The sequence below is a fragment of the Cyanistes caeruleus genome, chromosome Z, assembly GCF_971803275.1.
Source record: "Cyanistes caeruleus chromosome Z, bCyaCae1.hap1.1, whole genome shotgun sequence".
In the NCBI taxonomy this organism is placed as follows: domain Eukaryota; kingdom Metazoa; phylum Chordata; class Aves; order Passeriformes; family Paridae; genus Cyanistes; species Cyanistes caeruleus.
In genome coordinates, this window is record NC_141732.1 from 8,618,528 (window position 1) to 8,638,357 (window position 19,830).

The following is a 19,830-nucleotide window of genomic DNA, read 5'->3' on the forward strand; positions in this document are numbered from 1 at the left end:
ACTGAAGGGTGTGAACCTCCTGTCTTTAAGTAAAAGGTTGTGTGGGGGTTTTTATGTTTGTTTTCTTTTTTACCTTTGGATTTCAGTGTGAATAGGATTTTGTCTAAATCACCCCGTAAGTTAAATTTACTGTAAACAAAAGTAATGCTGCCAGAAGTCTTGTATTCAATACAGATCAGAGATGAGTAATTTTACCTTTAAGATTTGGACATAACCAAGTACATTTTGAGCAAGTTAAAAATGAAAGTAGTGATCTTCTATTTGAAATGTAATGGTCTGGTCTGAAGAACATGTCATAACTTGCCTGCAGTGAAAGAATTTTGTTGGGCATATGCAGTATTTAAAATAATTCCTTTAAAACATGATTGTTTGAGGTTCATCTAATGCTCTGTGACAGGGTACAGCTGTAACAGAACTGGAGATTCTCTGCTGGAGACTCTTGACAATACACCAGTGGCTTCCCTTCAATCTTGGGATTTAAACAGAAGAGTTTTTACAATCAGCCTTCAGTTTCATGGTTTATTTTGCTTTTATTGCAGTTATCAATTTTTTACTCCAATTATTCGGAGGTAGCTGGGTGCTGTTTGGGTCCAAAGAAAGGTGATTAAGCTCATGAGCCTGGTAGCTCCACTGTGAGCAAATTTTAGGCTGAAGGCTTAAAATCTTATTTCAAACATTAATCTAAAATTCTCTGCCTTAAAAGTCAGTAATGAGTTTCATGTTTACTTAAATCTGAGCGAGTTATTTTCACATCACCAGTGAAAAATCTGAACAGATTTTTGTTGTCTTCTGGTAATAATCAACTCCTTTTTTTCCTAATGTGAAATATGTTTGAGATTTCATGTCTATAGTCAGCAAGCTGTTTAAAAAACTGTTTCAATTCTTGCTTGAGATGTATAAGTGGACTCATAGAATATAACAGATAGGAAAGGGCGGTATGCCTGGGGCATTTCATTAACTAACCTCTTGAGTCTGATGATGGAGATGCTGCAAGGATGCCTTTTTTCAGTGGAGTCACAATAATGAGACTGTGAGCATTAAGGGGTTAACTGCTTACATTTCTGCAACTTTTATTAATGCACAGACATATTTGTTAGTTTTGTTCTAAATGTAAAGAAAGAAGGATCTGGTTCTGAAAAAGTCTGTGTGTCTTGTTTGTGTACGGATCTTTATGCTATGCTTATCACTAATCTGCCTATCAGCTGGCAATAAAGAAATTAATCTAGATTTGCACATGTATATAATTGTTTTATATTCTCCTTCATGGAGATGTATTGTAGAGATGCTAATTAAGGTTAGGTTGTCTTTTTATTTTTGTTTGTTTGTTTTTCTCATTGTATGGAATATTCTTTTTAACTTACATAGGTAAGCTGCCACCATGTGTAAAAATACAACTCTCAAATATATAAGTATATATCATACATATCATATTATACCATGTATAACATATCATATTATACCATGTATAAGATCTTCAGTTTCTTGAATGTTCCATATCAAAGAATAAAAACCTTCTGCAGGAATAGCGTTCAAATCAAGGTATAGCAGTTAATTGGTTTGTAGCCTCATGTTAAAAACATCTTTCCCCAACAAATTTGGTATGTTAAACACGTCTCAAAAATAAAGAGATTGTGGCAATCTTATTGATGAGTACGTGAACATGCAGATTGTGTTTGCTGGTTTGTGCAGTTTTCCCATATCATATAAACGCACTTCAAAATATACTACCCATTTTAAGGATCCAGTGAAGACTAAGCAGTGATAAAGCAGGGACTTTGCCTGAATGGCTGTAATTAACGTCAAGTCACTACTTGAGAGGTTTAATTACTAAAAGGGAAAAAGAATGGAGGTCACAGAAAAAGAATATCTCACTAAAATATGTCACAGTTTCCCTTAGAACCACACAGAATATTTTGTGCATTACCTTTTTATCGGGAGATAGATGTGTTATTACTACAGTTCCTTACCCAAGAATTTGTTCAGAGTAATACTGACCTTTTAATGAAGTCTCTGAGTAAATAGGTGTAAATTCAGTGTGAGAAGCTTGTAGGACTTTCCCGATGGGAAGGTGCAAAGGAGAGGTTTGTTAGCCCTACTGGAGTTGGTTGTTCTCTTTGTAGGTTTTCTACTCACCAGCTTTCAAACTCTACAATGAATTATTTCACAAAGTTTTGTTAAAATCAGTGTAGCTATTTCCAAGAGTAAAACAAGGAAAAAACAGCTGTCAAATAAAAAGAAAATGAGGGAACTTCTTCCTGAGAAACTCTTGGAGCAAAGACTACTGTTGCTGTCAGCATGGTCACCATGCCAGAAATATGTTGTTCTCAGGGGTTTTTTAAGATATGCCTAATATAAGACCATTTAAGATGCTGGGATCTCTCTCTGATGAGAGATTTCCTTAGACTTTATCAGTGAAGTCCTGTTAGAACGCTGTCTCACACTGGCCCTATCAGGTCCCGTGTTTCTGATGCCTGAGTCTGGACACCAAAACCGAAAACAATTTTCTTGCATTTGGAGCTGTCAAAGGTGTCTCTGCTTTTACCTGTCCCACAACACGGGAGTATGGAGAAATTTCCTGTCTTGATTCACTTGGGAACAAGGGCAAAGTCGGCAGGGGAGAATGAAGAAACAGATTGGAGGTGGGTCAGGGTAGTGGAGGGAGGATTGAGTGCAGTTCACAGGAGACACTTAGGATGTATGGCTGGGGGAAGCAGCAGTGTCTGTGACAAGGGGGTGTGAGCATGGAGGATGCTGTCAGAGGATGCTCTGTGGAATGAGGCAGCGTGTGGGAAAGGGCAGGGAGCTGGGAAGTGGCTCGGGAAAGCACACAAAAGCCCCTAGGTTACGCCATGGGTATATCTAATTAAGGAGCAGAGCAGTGGCAGGCAGGGATGAGCAGTGATGCCAGGCAGGAGACAGCGATAGTCCTGTGTGAGCTGCGGGGGGAGGGGAAACAACTGCTGGTGACACGGCCACACACGCACAAAAGAGTGAATTAATGGTTTGCAGCTTCTGTCGATGCCTTAAATTTAAATTACTATGTGTGTTGCTATTTCAACTTAACACTTGCGTTCTGTGTTTATTTATGTGCAGGTGTATCATTCTACAAGAGAAAAAAAAAAAAAGCCAAAAAAAAAAAAAAAAAAGAAAAGCTGGTTTGGATTTTGTTATTTTGTTGTATCTGCTGAATATGCAGGGCTGGAATCTGCAGCGATTCGGGAATTGATTGGCAGCTGAATGAGGCAGTCTGACCGTGAGTGTGGGTGTGAGGGGCCAGGCAGCACTAGCAGAGGGATACAAGAGCTGGGAGCTGTGATGGATACCTCCTTTTCATGTCCCTCTGCTGCCGCGGCTCCGTGAGTGTCCTTCCTTTCCCATGCAGGGGCTTTTATGTTGGTTTTGTTTTGTTGGTTTTTTTTTTTCCCCAGTCAAGCCCGGAGAAGTTGAATGCAGCCCAGCACCAGTAAAATGGTAACATGAGCCCATGCAGTGTGTGGCACAGGATAGCATCTCTTCAGGACAGACAGAAATTCTAGAAGGGGAAGGAGAGAATGCAGGTGTATAGAGTTCCCCATTAACAGCCATTATGGCCTGCTAATGGGTAACTTATTCTTGTCCTGGTGCAAACATGTTGACTGCTCTTTTTGTGTGTGTGTTTGTTAATGAGAATATCTGGAAAACTATTTTTAGAACAAAAATACTTATAGTGTAGCCTCCATTGCTCTAATAAGAAATGTCTATTAAACAAAAAATGAATGCGTTTTAAAAAATGTCAATCTTCAATTTTTTAAAAAATATGAAAGTTGAGAGTTTTATTATGAGAAATATAAATGAGAATTAAGTTTCCAGTAGAATGAAATCAGTTTTCTCAGAAGCACCATGGCAATGAAATTATCAAAGATGCACAGAAACTGTATGTACATTTTCCAGGATAATATACGTATGCCTTTACCTACTGTCTGTCACCACTGCAGAAGTAAGTAACTTGGTGGTGTCAGTCCAAATGAGAAATTGACCTTCATCAAACTGGAAATAAAACTTCTAAATATTAAAAATTATGAGGTGTTTGGGAAAAGCTTTTTGGGATGTGAGCAGCTCTCTGGTGGGGTAGGACTCCCTGGGGTTTGGGGTGGAAGAGGAAAGTTCCAAACATCTGTGTGCTTTGAAAGGCTTGTTGAATTGAGAAAGATACTATTTTTGTTTTGTACTTCTCCCTCTCTTTCTTCCCTGACTCACCCATGCCAGAGAAAAGGTGTCTCTGTCCTTTCAAGAATTACATCCTCTTTGTCTTTTCCATTAGTTTTGAATCTGAGGAGGTTCCACTGTTTTTCTTGTAACTTTTTCTCTTGTAATATTTCTTGACTGATCACGACACAGTTCAATTAATGGAATCAGATGATAAAAACATGCTAGCACCATTGTTTTGGAAGAAGGAGAATATAAGAAATTATTAAAAAAAATAACTGAGCTTGATAGAAGTTTCTAAGCTGTGAATTGACTTGAAGATTTAAGCCCCTATATGTGCTGTATGTTGTAGCCCTTACTCTTGAACATGGGGATTCAGAAAGAAAGGGTTTAAAAAAACCAGGAGAATTTACTTGGGAATTACTGTCATAAGTTGCTGGCTTCATGAGCAGAGCATTAACAAGACTTCGAGAAATAGAGACTAAAGGAGGGGGAAGAAAAACGGGGGGATGACAGGTAAAAGTCAGAGAGCAGCAGAAATAATTATCCTAAGAACAGAGGCGACTTGAAGGCAAAGAGGTTAGCAAGCCTGAGAGCAGGTGGTAAGCAGGGCACCAAATTTGGGCTTTGTTGAGGGAGAGAAAGCATGAGAAGGTCGTTTGTTTTGTGTTATGTGCTCCCCATGGGTGGGGAGATGAAATCCACGACTGAAGATCCAGATGCTCGTCAGACAAAACATCCTCATTTACTGTTCAGAGCTCATTTATGTACTCGATTGGAAATTCCCGGGCTTAGTTAATTGGTTGGCATCTCTTTCTGCCCAGATCTCTGGCCAGTGATGTACTTCCTGCTAATCTGGAATAGGGATGGTTGGGGCTCCCCTGTAATTTATTTGGGGACATTTTCAGACATGAACTAGGCTAGCTGAGTTGGATTTGTGTTGTGGTCAGATTTACCTTTCCAGTCCAGGCCAGCTGTACTGTCACAATACCGTGACAGTTTTTTTGCTCAGTCTAGTGGAGCTCTGTATAAAAAAGCTTCTGCAGGTATGCTCAGCTCTGAGAGTACAGTTATTAATTCTGAATGAAAAAATAGCAGAATAAAGGATCGGCAAGATGTACACTGACCTTTTCTCCTTACCATTCTTCTTGCTCCTAAAAAACTTCCCAAACTAACACCAAAAACCTTCTAACCATTCTGCCAGTTAATAGTTTGAGCTAACTTCTTATAACAAGAATATAACTTTCTTACTTCTTTAACAGTTGAAGTTATAGTAAAATCCCTGAGCAGTTTGACAGAGTGTCTAATCTTTAATTTTTATATTTCTCTTTCTGAAAGCCTTTTAGAGTTCAACTCTTTACTGACACTCTCCCTTGTCAGTCTTGCACTTAAAGCAGTTAAGCAAAGCAAGTGACATATTTAAATTTTAAGTGCCTGTGCTCTGAAACTGCTGTGCATAATCAGTTTAATATGCTCCATGAAAATGTATGCAACAACTAATTTAAAATAGGTGTTTAAGTGGATGACCATAGGAAAAGAAAACAGGGTGAGGCTTTGGTACCTCAAATGCCTCCATTTGGCATAAAGGCAGAAATCACAAAATCACAAATAGGAGGAATAGAACCAAACATACTAGGACTAGAATAACTGATACAAATAAGATTATACCTATGCATTTATTCCTTAATTGATATTTTTTATGTGCATTGACAGAACTAACATGAGAAATATTGCCATAATAAAAAATAAGAAGTAAAGGGAGATGAAAGAAAAAAGAAATAAGGCAAAATAACTGAAAAGAGGACAAAATGCAAATCAAGAATGCCAAAATAAGCAGCAGCAAAACCAGACTTTTAAAATTGCAACAAGTTTATATGAAAAAGGTTTTAAGAAATACTTCAATGGAAAAAAAATGCAGAAACCATGTAATGAAAATCATCTAGAAAATAGGGGATGCCTACTTTATTTAGAATGAATGTGTTGAGAGTAAGTACAGCATCCTTTCTCTGCCAGGGTAACGCTTCCACCAACTGCTGTACTCTGGAGCTGCTCACTTCCCAGAGTAAATGGTCCTCACCTGACAAGAAGGTACACCAGGTCACACAGCTGTGAGTGAAAAGCAGTTTCAAAAAGTAAAAAAAAAATAAAAAAAAATAGTAACCTACATGTTCACCATTCCCAATGAATGGTTGCATTCTCTATTTTTAAATTTCATTATTATTGTCATAGTTCCTCTCTTAGGTGTAGAATTATTCAGAGTATATGAGGATGACGGAAATGTTCATTGGTATTCAGTTCTTCAGAAAAGCTCTTTTCTGTGAGAACTTGAAATGCATTATTGTTGGTAGCTTAATTCAGCTGTCATATGGTGAATGTAGATGCTAATGAACTGGATAATGTTAATATCAGGGGATAGATTAGTGAATAGATTTTAAAATACACTTTATATGTCTAGAATTCCCCTAAACAGAACCAGCTGCTGCCATTTTTTAAAATATCATTCATTGCAGAAGAGAGATCAATTTTAAAGTACTAGTAAATGGTTAGTTAAGTTTCCAAAATTTAGTAGTCTTCTCATTACTTATTTGCTTTGTCTACTTGTCTTTTTTTTTTCATTGGGCTTTGCTGCTTGCTTGGAGCATTCCTTTTAATGTGTGTGCAGGTCTAAATTGCATTACTATACCAGGTATATAAATACATGTATATAAATATAAATATACTTGCTTACATCTTTTTCTCAATAAGGACGCCACTGAACTGAAGTAATTTCCCATAAGCCAAACATTTTTAAAGTATCATTGCTTTAACTTTTTTTCTTCTGTGTTTTAGAGTCAAGTAAATTAATTTACATCTATCTGTGACTGTGCCTCAAAGTGTACTGCAGTAGTTACAAGGGGGGATGTTTAACTGGCTGGAGCCCATGCTCCTAGGAATGTATCCCTCTTTCAAGGAGTTTGCCCCTGAGCAGATAAATTTGTGACAGATACAATAATTGCAAACCAAGAAAAACATGGTGCATCTTCAGATAGTTTTTCTAATGGATTGACCATAGTGAGAGCTAAATTGGTCTACAAGTATCTTAATATACAGCACTGAGAATTCAGCGTCATCTGTTACATCCAGGCAGGTCAGACACTGTGTCAAGTTCTTGGGAACAGTGGTAGGGAGTCCCTGTGTCCATAAATCCAAGGAGTTCTCAAACAGAAACATCTGAAAACATGTTGGCATGTCTGCTGCCAGTGAAATACAGGCAGACAGGCAGGGATGGATTAGTACATTTTGGATGGTTCATTTTAATGATATATACTTAGGGCAGCCTGTGATGTTTCATTTGTATTTGTTAAATTCTCAGTTTCTGAAAGTATTTACTTCTGTTACGTGATTGTGCTGGGGAATGCCTTGCACATATAAAGTAACACTAATGTATATTCTTCTCTGTTTGGACATGCATTCTGGAAATTAAGATTAAACTGTTTTGTCTGGGTGAATATTTGTAAATGGTAAACGTTTTTAATTTAAACACTTTTCTCTGCTTGAACATGTGGTGTGCAAATTGAAGCTTGGGTGGCACACTGCCTTGGGGAAAAGGGGTCCTTAGTCTTCACTATTAAAAACCAAGAATTTGATTTCAGAGCTTCATGCCTTGCTGCTTTTGTCAGGGGAAGGGGATGGAAAACTGCAGTGGTGTCTAGTCTTTTCTGAACTTGAGGTAAGGAGGAACAATAGGCCAGAAAGAAAAGTGAGAAAATGCTGTTTGTAGACACCTGTTTCTACTCTGTGTCTGCTCACCCTCACGCATGTTTATATGCTGTCTATGCATAATTCTGGTCTCTCCTTAGTAACCTTTACCCAGGGCAAATACTGCAATTTGGTCTCCAAGTGTGCTGCATAAGGGAGGATTCTCTGATGGGCATCTCAAAAGGCAAAGGTTATGTTTAACCTAAGTTCTAAGCCCTTTTTCTGAGCAAAGTCTCATGGATTCTTCTGCAGCTTTCTTAGCTTTTTTTGGGTTGTGAGAGGTAGAGTGTGTGGATTGCATTGTTTTCAGGAGAAAAGCGTGATAATGTCTGCTTGGTCTAAAAGAGACAGTGTTTTACTCTATCTTAATAACAAGAGGCTTCACTACCTATAGCTCTTTTCTTTCAATAGAGGGACTAGGATCCTACTGGGGCAGAGATTTTGTCTTTAAATTCAGTTAATGACAGTAATAATTTTCATATGGCCTCCACTGCTCTGTACAACATGAGAGAGAAGATTAAAAAATACCCAACAAGAAAAACTTCACTGGAGCTAAAAAGCAGTGAGTTGTGTGAAAGATAGGAATTTTTAGTGTCTAAATATAAAGTAATAGGAATATATTAAAACACAGTACTGTATGTACTGCTTTTAAAAGAATAATTTCAATTTGATTAAGAAAACTACACTTAAATCAGCCTTCTCCTGAATGTTCTGGCTGTCATTTTCTTCAGCCAGTATAAACCTGCCTTTCTGGTTTATGAAGCCACAGTGCTAACATGTAAAGCAAGATGTTATGACTCATTGAAACAATTCTTTGTTCTCTCTTGAAAGAGTTGCTGATGGTATTTTCAAATGTACTTGGGTTTACCCCTAAGAATGCAAGCCTTTTGCAAGTCTGAGCTTAATGCAAGGCAGATTATGTAATTTTTGCAATGCCATGTGATGTGAATGTAATCCTGTTAATGTCTTTGATAGTTTTGGTTTCCAGCTTTGCTGAATTTTGCTGTAATTTTATCAGGGGAAATAAGCTGGTTTATCTTAGTTTGCAAAACTTTGAGCAAATGAGGTAAAAATATCTTTCAGGACTGAGAAGTACTTACTAAGGGATTCATCAGCAAAACTACTTTCTTGACTCGACTTGAAGATGTAAATTACTTGCATAAAACCCTGAAATCATGTGGCTAAAAATGAGAACCTCAATTGAAAATGAGTCTGCAGTGGTTTCTCCAAGGGTCAGTGTTTTACCTGGACAGTACTCACCAGTGCTGGGAAAATACGAGGTTAAGGAAGGTGAGGTTTGAAGTGTGTGAGGATAGGTCCTGGCGCACATCCTGGCTGTTCCCTTGCAAAGCACTTCTTTGTTTTGGGCAGGCTTTGCTGAAAGATGTGAAAAGAACTGGCAAAGAGGGCTGTGGAGACTACAATGTGCAGTCTGTTTTGATTGAGGGTGACCAAAGCACTGAGCTGCTGTAGAGGTGGAGAGCCCCCAGCCATTGTAAGCTGGATGGGTTTGCTCAACCTTTCCTCACAGCCAGACCACCTGTTTCTGCAGGACCTGCAATTACTGAAGTTTTAATAGAGGTGCATCAAAAGAGAAAAAATTAACAGGCATTTATGTTTTCTCTAAGTAAAACACAGTTAAAAAGCATTTTATCTCTGAAAGGAAAGAGGCTTTAATTTTAAGCAAACCATGTCTGAAATCTGTGTGTTTCCTGGGGGTAGCGTGCCAGCTTTAGGGTCCATGGAAGGAAAGCTGTCCCAAAAACTCCATGTGCAGTCCTCAACTGAATGAAGCAGACTTACAGCCAAGAAGGGCAGTTGTATTCTAAACTGGTGCAGAGTCATCTAAGTTGAGCTTCAGTAAGGCTTAAGCTTCTTTGATTACTCCCAGGGTTGTGTTCTATTATTGTAAGGTGAAATGGGAAACTGACAGCTTCATCTTGGAGCCTCAATCAGTATTTCTCAGTGCTGCTTAGAAAACCAGCCGATGCTGTGAATAATGGTGCTGATCAGACAGGGAGTGGAAAGCTCACTGAAAGCAAACAGATTTGAACTTCACACAATCATAGAAATTGAGCAAGGCTTGGGTGAGCACCACTCGATGTGTCCTGTGAGCCATGGTGCAGGCAACCCTCTTTATACCTTCTGCAAGGGTTTACTGACCCCACTGTGGTTAACGGTGTCAAAAACCATCGACTCTGAGTGGCAAATCCTTTAGTCTGAACTGTTCTCTGAATGTTTAGTGCACAGCTGGAAGTGTTGCAATAATTTATCTGCATGGGCCAGTCAGGGCTGCTTGTTTATTTTGAACTTTTCTTGTGTCTGTTTCTAGAAATGCTTGTCCAGTCCTAGGTTCCCAAGACATTTTTGTACTGTTTAAATGATGATGGAAATAGCTAACAATGCTGAAGGTAATTTTCCTTATATGACACAGAATCATTCAACATTCCAGTTAGAAGGGGCTCATCAGGGTCACTGAGTCCAGTATATGAATGATGAGATAACAATGTCCATTTTAGTGGGATGTCTCCTGTGCTTCTTTTGGATGACAACTGATTTAAAAATAAAACTAATAAGGACAATTACTACTTCAGTCTTAAACCCCTATTGTCTAGTATTCAAACCTTTATTTTTAGTATTTTCTTAAGGTGTGTTTTGTTTTGTTCCATCTTTTTTCTGCACTGCTCCTGGTAGTCACTCTACAGCTTGTCTTGCTTTGTTCTCACAACCTGAGTTCAGCTTCTTGTTGATGAAACAGATGATAAAATCACTGTATTGCTCTGGTTTATCCAACTTGATGAATTGAGATTCAGTGAATTTCTGCCTACCTTAATTATGTTTGTCCCCAGATTTCCCTCTGTTTTGTGGCTGATCATTAAGGCTCACTGTACACATTGAAGGAGTATGTAATTGAAGTTGCTTGATGTAAACAACCAGCCTGATGGATTTAGACAAAAGAGAACCTTTCAAGTACATCTCCTGCTTTAAGCAAATATATAGTAAATCTGGTGAATAGCATGGATATGCAATTTCCAACCTACCAGAGATGTTTACCTTGTCATGGCTTGCTTAGCGTGTGAGTGGCCTCCTGAAATTGTTGTATTGCCTCTGCTCATGGGATTAGATATTAATCCTGATCAAATGCACCTGCTGAAAAAAATAGATCTTAACTGTTGTGGTGTGATTGATACTACACTAGCAGAACTAAGTTAAAGAACTTTTTAATCAGTATTATTTTAATTTTGAAATTATCTGTTCATAGGTTAGAAAGTGAAATTCCACAAACAATATCTCACAGCTTCTACTTTCTGTTTCTTTTCTCTGTGGTGATTTTACTACATTCTAGTAGTTTATAAAATATGAAGCAGTTAAGCAAAACCTAATTATGACATATGACCATATTTTCTTATGGAATTTAGGACTGTAATCATCAAAGGCTCTAATTGATTCTGAGCTGGGGGATCATTCTGTGTAAATTATTCTCCATCTTCCTCGTTTGTTGTTGGCTGCCAGGCAAACCAACAAATACAAGGCATTCAGGTAGAAGTGAGCTTTTTATAGACCATTCTCAACAGCACAATGTTGTTGCAATATTGTCCCCAGCATTGTTTGCATATACTGCTGTACACACTTAATGAAGTGCTATTTAAATTCAGGGTGTTGGACTGCTCCCCCTTCTGCTATCAAAAATTTTTTTACAAGAAAACAAATAAAACCTAACCTTCTTTACAAAGATTAGTAACAGAGAAGTTAATGATGTACAATTTAGGTCTTAAGGGCAGTTTTGCTTCTTGATCTCCATTGTCAGAGTTTGAGTGACAGGTCTGTCCTGGAAGGGTGAATGGGATTTGAAAAATGCTGTGTTCACCAGAACTGTGGGGGGTTTTTTGTTTGTTTTTCTTTTGGTATTGTGTAACTACTACCTTCCTAACAGTATTTCACACAGTTATTTCTTAAACATGTAAAATATTTTCATCTGTACTGCTGAAATTTTTGTTAAAAGGCACTGGGAACTGCCCAATTTCTTTTTTTTTTTAATAGACAAAGCTGGTTGAATGCATGAATGCCACTGCACATAGCTGACAAAAGCAGAGCATCTTTGTGAATAGGCTCTGTAAATTCTTTCCCACAGAAGTCAACGAAAGGGTCGGTTGTCCTGGGCTACGTATTTCGCCACTTAAACCTGGTGGAAATAGATTACTTTGGACTGCGTTACTGTGACCGAAGTCATCAAACGGTGAGTAAAAACACAGCAGATTGGATTTGCCACGTATAAATTTTACCCTGTTGTGCTGTTTGCCTGTAAAGCATTAGATTGTCATACTTCCCCTAACTTTCACTGTTTCCTGGCTCAAGTTTCCAGTAATAATTTCTTTTGTTTGCAATAAAGTCTTGGAATAGCCGTTCACATCTTAGATAGGAATGGAATCAAATGTTGAATGATGTTGGAAACTAAATCAAGAAAGTACAAATAGTAAACACTTACCTTATGATAGTAGGACTGATATTTTTTTTTCCTCTTTAACACTGTGCCCTGAAGCCAGTGCCTGGTGCTCTGTGCTGCTCAGCCTCACTTGGCCCTTCAGTGCCTGGGAAGCAGCATCCCTGGGTGCATCAAAGCCTGCCTCACTTACTGCCACGCTGGCTGAACACTTGTCTCAGGGTGTGTTGGGCAGTGCCATTTTCACTCTGCCTGAACCATCTCTGTGCCCCCGGGCCCATGGTCTCCAGAGCCTCCTTGACAGGGACTCACCCCACATCTGAGGCTTTTTCTGCTGGGACATTACTGTCTTAAGCAGATAAGGAGATGTTTCAGCCAGGCTGAGATGTTTCAGCCAAAGCAGGCAGTGTCTTGGAGCAGCACTGTCTGCCCCGTCAAAGGCTGGTGCAGGATTGCTGCAGGCAGAGGTGAGGAGCAGGGAGTGCCCAGCAACAGGAACCAGTGCTGTATTGACAGGATGGTCTTCATACTACCTTGAAATTATGAAGGGAATAGTGCCTTGCCTATGGTTAAATTAAGTCAAACCATTACAGTTTGGAAGCCAGTGTTTGTGATGATAATGTAGATCCTGTTTCATTTATATATAGAAATAACATACTGAATTGGCTAAATATTTGCCAATTTCTTCTGTTAACCAGTAGTTGATCGTATAAAGACTGAATTTAGACCTGTATTAAGCAGAAGATTACTGATTGCTACTGAGAGCTACAGACTGCCCCATTCCCTGTATTTTAACTTCTGTGCTGTAGTCCAGAAATTGATGAATTTAGTTTCTTGATAAGCTTCTAACCATTTAATTCCATGAAGATGAAAGCCAGATTCAGCTGTGAACTAAAGGTAGACTATTAAAAACAGTTGTTTTGATTCCCTGAGGAATTTGAGGTGTGAATGAAGAGCAGGTAGGTATTTTTTGCTCTCAGAAGAGTTTTCTTTTTTGCTGTGGTTGCAAATAAAATAGAAATGGCTATTCCTGGGAATATTTCACAGGGTATATTTAGTGGTGTATATGAAAATATTAATATTAAAGGCGATTGCACCTCTATTGTGAAAGGGACACATAAAAGCACTTTTTAGGGCATATCCTTTTGTTCTGCTTTTTCTCTCATGTCATGCTCCAGTGGTGCAAGTTTAATGATGGCTTTAGGCTTTATCCTCTGGCCAGCCCAATGTCAGGAAGCCACCGTGATTCTTGATTTTCCCATGGATTAGGAAGGTGTTTATCCCACTTCTGCCATTTGCCTGCTTTGCACCAGCACTGGCCTTTGTCAGGTGGGTATGGGACCTCAGCTGTGTGCAAGCCCATGAGGTGCTCCTGCCCTGCCATGTAGGTGCTGCCACAGTGACTGGCCTCGTGTGTGCTGCTGCCTTTGCACCTGGGCCCTTTTGTGACAAACAATTGTGAAAAAGCCTGCTTGCGTTGTTTGTCTGTGTAAAGATAATGAAAAGTTGAAGTTCCTTTACCTAGAAAGTTCATAAATGAGCCAAACAGTGCTACTGTGTGTAGTTTTGTGTGTTTTATGATGTGTGGTTTTATGCTGCTAGCTTGCTATTTTTAGTGAAATTTTGTAAGCTCTTAAGAATGGTCAGTATAATGGAAAGTTTTCACACAACAAACACCTTGTGTTTTAGCTGTAAGCATATATTTAGTTGCAGGCTGTCTGTGGCTAAAACTCTCTGGGCTGTTGTGGGAATTAGTCCTGTAATGGCTGGCAAGAAGCCTAGATCTGAATTTTGGATTGGATATTTTTTGGGTCGACCACAGTAGATTTCCTAAGGGAAGAGGAAAAAAAGTTACCTTGCTACTAGTTTTAAAATCATGGTCCTGAGTTAGTCTCAGAAGGAGAAAAGTGGTTTTGGGGGTTGGGCTACCTATTAATATATTGCTTGTTGTGGGGAAAGTTTTATTTTTTGTACTGTCAGGGTCTTTTTGTCACACTGTATATTTAACTGAATGATGAATAAAGTAGCAAAGTAGACAAGGCAATATATTTTAAAGAACTTAAACCAGTCACAAAAGAAACATTTTTCTTATTAAGGGTTTGAAAGGGCTTATTTATTTATTTTTCCCATCACTCTTGCATGCCTCAGCACTTCCAGGTGGTCTTTTAAGGGTTGTGTTGGTAAGCTACCTCTTATGTGGGTGGTATCATAATTATTTTAGTACTGCTAGGAGGGCTCTAATGAGTAAACAAGGTTTCACTGTGCTATGTAGTGTATATGAATGTGTAGCATTAAAATGGTCTCTTCCTGAACAGCCAGGAAATTAATTAGCCTGTGAGAAGCGCAGGATGCAGCAAACAGATTGACAGAACTGAGTAGCACTGGCAGGGACATGAGCAGCAGGATAAAGCATAAATTGGATGACCCTGTCTCTAGAGTGGTAATTTGGTCACATTACACGGATTTTGCTTTACTGACATTGTAGCTTTCCCTAAACTCTACACAGGAAAAGAACACTATTCAAATGGAAAAACCAAGCTCTGGAAGATTACAAGTTGTTGTCAGAGTAGCATTACTTATATCTACTTAGTGCTCTGAGCAAGGCAGGTCTCCAAAGGAGCAACAAAATTAATCTTCTAATAATTAGTTAAAATACAAGATTCAATAATGAATTAAAAATTCCAAGATATAAAACCACACCCCAGTGAACAGATGAGTTCAGCTAATGCAGTGTGTTGTCAGGAGTGCTTCCTAATCTCTCCCTTGGTGCCTCTGTTGACAAACTACATGGTGCTTCTTCTCATGTGGTCTTTGAGTACCTTTCTTTGTGGTACAAATTCTTTAAAAGAAAGACCAATTTTATTTGAGTGTCCTCAAATCCCATACTGTTCTTCATCATGTAACCTTCACCTGAGCCTTTTGCATTACTGCAGGGAGTGCTGGCACAGTGTAAATTGATAGCAGATACTGTCCTCATGGTTCTCAATGTTGGATAGACAGCTGGGTCTTCCTGGAGAGGGTATTTGTGTCTTCTGTCTCATCTCCCAGGACTTTGCCCCCCATCTACTATTTTCAGGTGAGACACAATCACCAGAATATGTGTAGCAGAAGCTGAGGGTGACGTAGGAAACTCTGTCCAGAATCACAGACTCATTAGGGTTGTAAGGGATCTCTGGAAATCACCCAGGGCAACCCCCCTGCCAAGGCAGAGTCACCTGGAGCAAGTGACACAGAAACACATCCAGGTGGGCTTGGGATGCCTCCAGAGTGGGAAACTGCACTCTCTCCCTGGCCAGCTGTTCCCGTGCTCTACCACCCTCTATGGAAAGAAGTTCTTACTCAAATTGAGGTGAAACTTCTTGTATTTTAGTTTATGGCCATTGCTCATTGTCCTGTCACTTTGCATCACTAAAAACAGTCTGGCACCATCCTCTTGGCACCTACCTTGGAGATATTTATTTGCATTAATGAGATCATCTCTCAGTCTTCTCTTCTCCAGACTTAACAGGTCCAGCTCTCACCATCCTCATGAAAGAAATGCTCCAGACCCCTCATCATCTCTGTGACCCTATCCAGTAGCTCCTTGTCTCTCTTGCACTAAGGAGTCCAGAACTGGACAAAGTTTTCCAGATGGGGCCTCACTAGGGCTGAGCAGGATCAGCTCCCTCAGCTTGCCGGCCACACTCACTACGGTCCCTTTGCTACTGCCTTTATGGCTTTGCTAGGGGTGTGTAGGATAGCCAAGCTGGTTACTGGTCTGGAAGAGTCAGTGTTTTCTCAAGGTACAGAAAGAGCAGAGATAGCAATTTAAATACATGATAGGTCAGGAAAATCTGAGCAGAATTTGATGAGGGAAAGGGTACTTCTGAAGTTCGCTTGTAAAATGCCAAAAGAATCATGCTACATACACAAAATACAAAAATACAAAAAATAGGCTGTGATGTAAATATTCTTATTCTCTTACCCGATATTGTGAATCTGGGCTGTTATAATCAGAATGTACCACATACTGATACCGTCCTAGGGCTCTAAGAGGAGAAATACAAGAAAGACATCATGATATTAATTCATATTGCACCATGCCCCCACCCTGTAATGTAGGTATGTTTTTCTCCCCTGCTAGGAGGAAGCTCTGTTTGAGCATACAACCCCAAGAGCAGAGCAGGTAGGAGGCAACCCATGGCAATACAGGGAATTAATATCATATAATGTAGATCATATTTTGTCCTTACAATCTTAGTAAAAATGTCAAACTGTACTTAGCTTGTATTTTGTTAAACAGATTTTTTTCTTTTTATGGATTTTTACACTTATTCCCAAGCATGGTATACTAAATTATCTAGGAGGAAAGAGACTTGTTGTGTGTGTTAAGTTAGATGTCATAACCAGTGGAAAGAAAATGGAGCCTGATAATGTTCAGTAGAAGCAAGACATTTTAGAAGAATATTAATGGATTAAAACAAACACAAAGCTGATGGTCAGGTGCATTACAGGTAGTAAGAATAAACTTTGAAAGTGCAGCAGGATCAGTTCACTGATAATATGATGCTAACTGTGATCTATATAATTCAGATTCTAAAAAAGAAAATAGTGGCATTAAATACATATTTGTATTTAGGAAATGCCTGAAAATTGTTACATTCCTCATATAATAAGGACATGCTGTACCCAGCAGACAGGTTCTTTGCGCTGAACATTTGCAGGAAAAAATCTGACATAGCAATTCCAGTTCTCAGTGTTGTCTTAGGTTGTGGGAAAATCTCCATAATTTCATATTATAATTGAAAAGTGACATATTTTTTTTTCCAAATTGTGTTTCTTCCTGTTGTAAATGTGTTCAAAAACTGACATGTGTGGCAGGACATGTAAAGATTTGTAAGAATCTAATTAAGATGGTCCAGCGTTTAGTTTGAAGCTGATAGATCTTTCTGCACCAGGCACTTCATTGATTGATACTACAGCAAACATTTCAACCTAGTTAATATTTTGTTTCAAGCAGGTTCATGGAATTTGACCCAAGTTTAACCCTAGGCAGATACAAAAAAATTAAGATCCCAGATTTGTGGTAAAGTTCTTGCAGGCACTTAAAAGGGCTAAGTATTAAATACTGCATGGAACATGGATGGATGCTACTTAAATATCTGGCTTGAATGGGAGCCAGACTTGTAAATTACAAAAGACAAAAGATCCCATTTATTCTTTATGCTGTACTTTAAAACTTCTTTTTTTCAACTTTTTTTTTGTGTGTAATTTCTACCTAAAATTTAAAAGGGAGTTATTTTCTTCACTAACATTGTACCCTTTTAATCAGTCTTATTAAATAAAAAAAAATATTAAAAAAATTACTATATGTGTTTGTAAAGAACAATTGGTAAACTAGCCCCTTTAGTAACTGGATTGGTTAGGACTATTAAAAATTATTATTTCTTCTGTAAATGTTAAATACATCTTTTAGATTCACAGCACTGGTCTCTTGCAGTTGGGTGGGGAGGTGCTGGGTCCTCCAGCTCTCTGCAGCAGTGGTGAGCTGTTTGCAAGCCTGTGCCAGGGGGGCAGAAGTGGGAGAGTGCTGGGCAGTGTCACACTGTTTGCCAGGAGATGAAAAGGGTGAGGGCAGCGTGCTGGAGCTGTCTGGGCGTTCACCACTCTGGGGTTTGTTGTCAGCAACTGTGCTGTGCAAGTGCATTGGATTAATGAGACACTGGTTTTTTGTTCCATTTCTCTTGGCACTTCAGCCTGTCAGCTTCGGTAGTGTAACTCTACCTGACACTGTTTATCCATCTGTACAAGCATTTAACAAGTGTCTCACACACATTTCTGTGTGGCTGTGCCCAGGTGTGCTCACAGGGCCACGGTGTCGGCGTTCTTGGATCTCTAAATGATCTCATCTTTACTGTCTGACTTCGGCTTGAAAAATGCTTTAGCGTTACCCATTAAATTCCACTCATCTTTGGCTTGCAAATAAAATGTTAGAAATATCCCACTCCCCACCCCCACCACTTGCATTCCTCAGGAAAATTTTGGCAGCCTTTGAAATAATAAATAGCTGTGCGGTGATTTTAAGCGTGAGTTTTTGCCATGGCCACAGTGCTAAATACTGGAGAAATGAAAAGGCAGATGAGATTCTTGTCTCTTCTCCCCCACACTGAAGTGTTTAATCTCACTTGTGCTGATCTCAAGACCTGTGGTACTCACAGAACTAACAGAAAAATGTATTTTCTCATGCCAGCTGATACTCATTTTCACAAGCACAAGTAGCAGCGCTCTCTCTTCCAGGGATAAGAGTGCAGTTCCTCCAGTCAGCTCAGTATGAGGAAAGGAGAAGAAAAGGTTAAGTGATATGAATAACCAATTGTTCTGTGTTACCTTTCAAAGTTAAGTAACTAATTTCCATAATTATGTGTCTCGCAGTACTGGCTGGATCCTGCAAAGACCCTCGCTGAACATAAAGAATTGATAAACAGTATGTATTTAATTTGAACTTAAAGGGCAAGGATGAAGTGTTCCATCTACTGAGTCTGCACAATATCTCTATTCTAGGCACAACAGATTTATAGTTCTTAACAAGTTTGTTATTGCAGTTCTTTTCTGTATCAAAATTTCACACATGGATGGCACATGGTATTGTTTAACAGTGTCATTATTGTCCAGAGACTTCTGTGTGCTTAAATTTTGTTTTAGGCTAAGAAGTGGTGTTATTCTTAATTTGTATAATTAATTTTATAGTAGCTGTGATGCCTCTATCATGCTTAGCATACCATAATCAATTTAGATTCCCTTCTGCTTCTTAAAGTAAAAGTGGTACCTTCTACTAATAATAGATTAGATAATAGATTTTCTTCTATTACTGTCAGTCTTCAGATTTTGCAGATGGTAGATCTGTTATATTTATTACAATTAAAGAATGGTATTTAGAGACATTTAAAAAAAAAGATGTAGATGTGGAGAATGCATGAAATAAATATAGCTGTAAAAATTTTGCTACTGAGTTACCTGAATAACTGGAGAGTAATGTTTTTAAAAGATACATTAGAAGAAATTTTTCTAAATATTTCCAAATCTAATTGGTGCATAATTAAAAATGCTCCATGAGATACTTGGAAGTGTGGAAGGGATTAGTATTCAGCATTATTAGTTATTAAAGGGAGTCGCATTTCATGCATGATTACATTTTCCAAAAAGCTTCAGTGGAGAAAAATACTTAAACATCAAAATCAAGCAGCAAAAAATATCTTGGAGAAATAGTAATTTAGCAATGAAAGCTAAATTGAAGTATTTAAAATAAGCAAGAATTTCAAGTAGATAGACAAGATGTGAATAATTAAAAGATTAAAAAAAAATAATAAAATCCTTTTTTACCCCCTCATGTGCAATGAGTATAGATGTATGGATTTGCTGTGTAAATGCAACATTTTTTTTGAAAATTTCAAGTTTCATAAAATGTTAAGATAGGCTTCTTAGTAGCT

The 19,830-nt window shown here is 38.5% G+C and overlaps 1 protein-coding gene across 4 annotated transcripts in view; it reads left to right on the forward strand.

Moving 5' to 3' along the window:
• Positions 1-19,830, forward strand: part of EPB41L4A (erythrocyte membrane protein band 4.1 like 4A) — a 120,459-nt gene that overhangs the window by 37,964 nt on the left and 62,665 nt on the right. For all 4 annotated transcript variants that reach the window (XM_086868088.1, XM_086868090.1, XM_086868089.1 and 1 more), the window contains exons 2-3: positions 12,056-12,160; positions 18,776-18,827. In XM_086868088.1, coding sequence (XP_086724214.1) covers positions 12,056-12,160; positions 18,776-18,827 — 157 coding nt within the window. The remainder of the gene's footprint in view (positions 1-12,055; positions 12,161-18,775; positions 18,828-19,830) is intronic.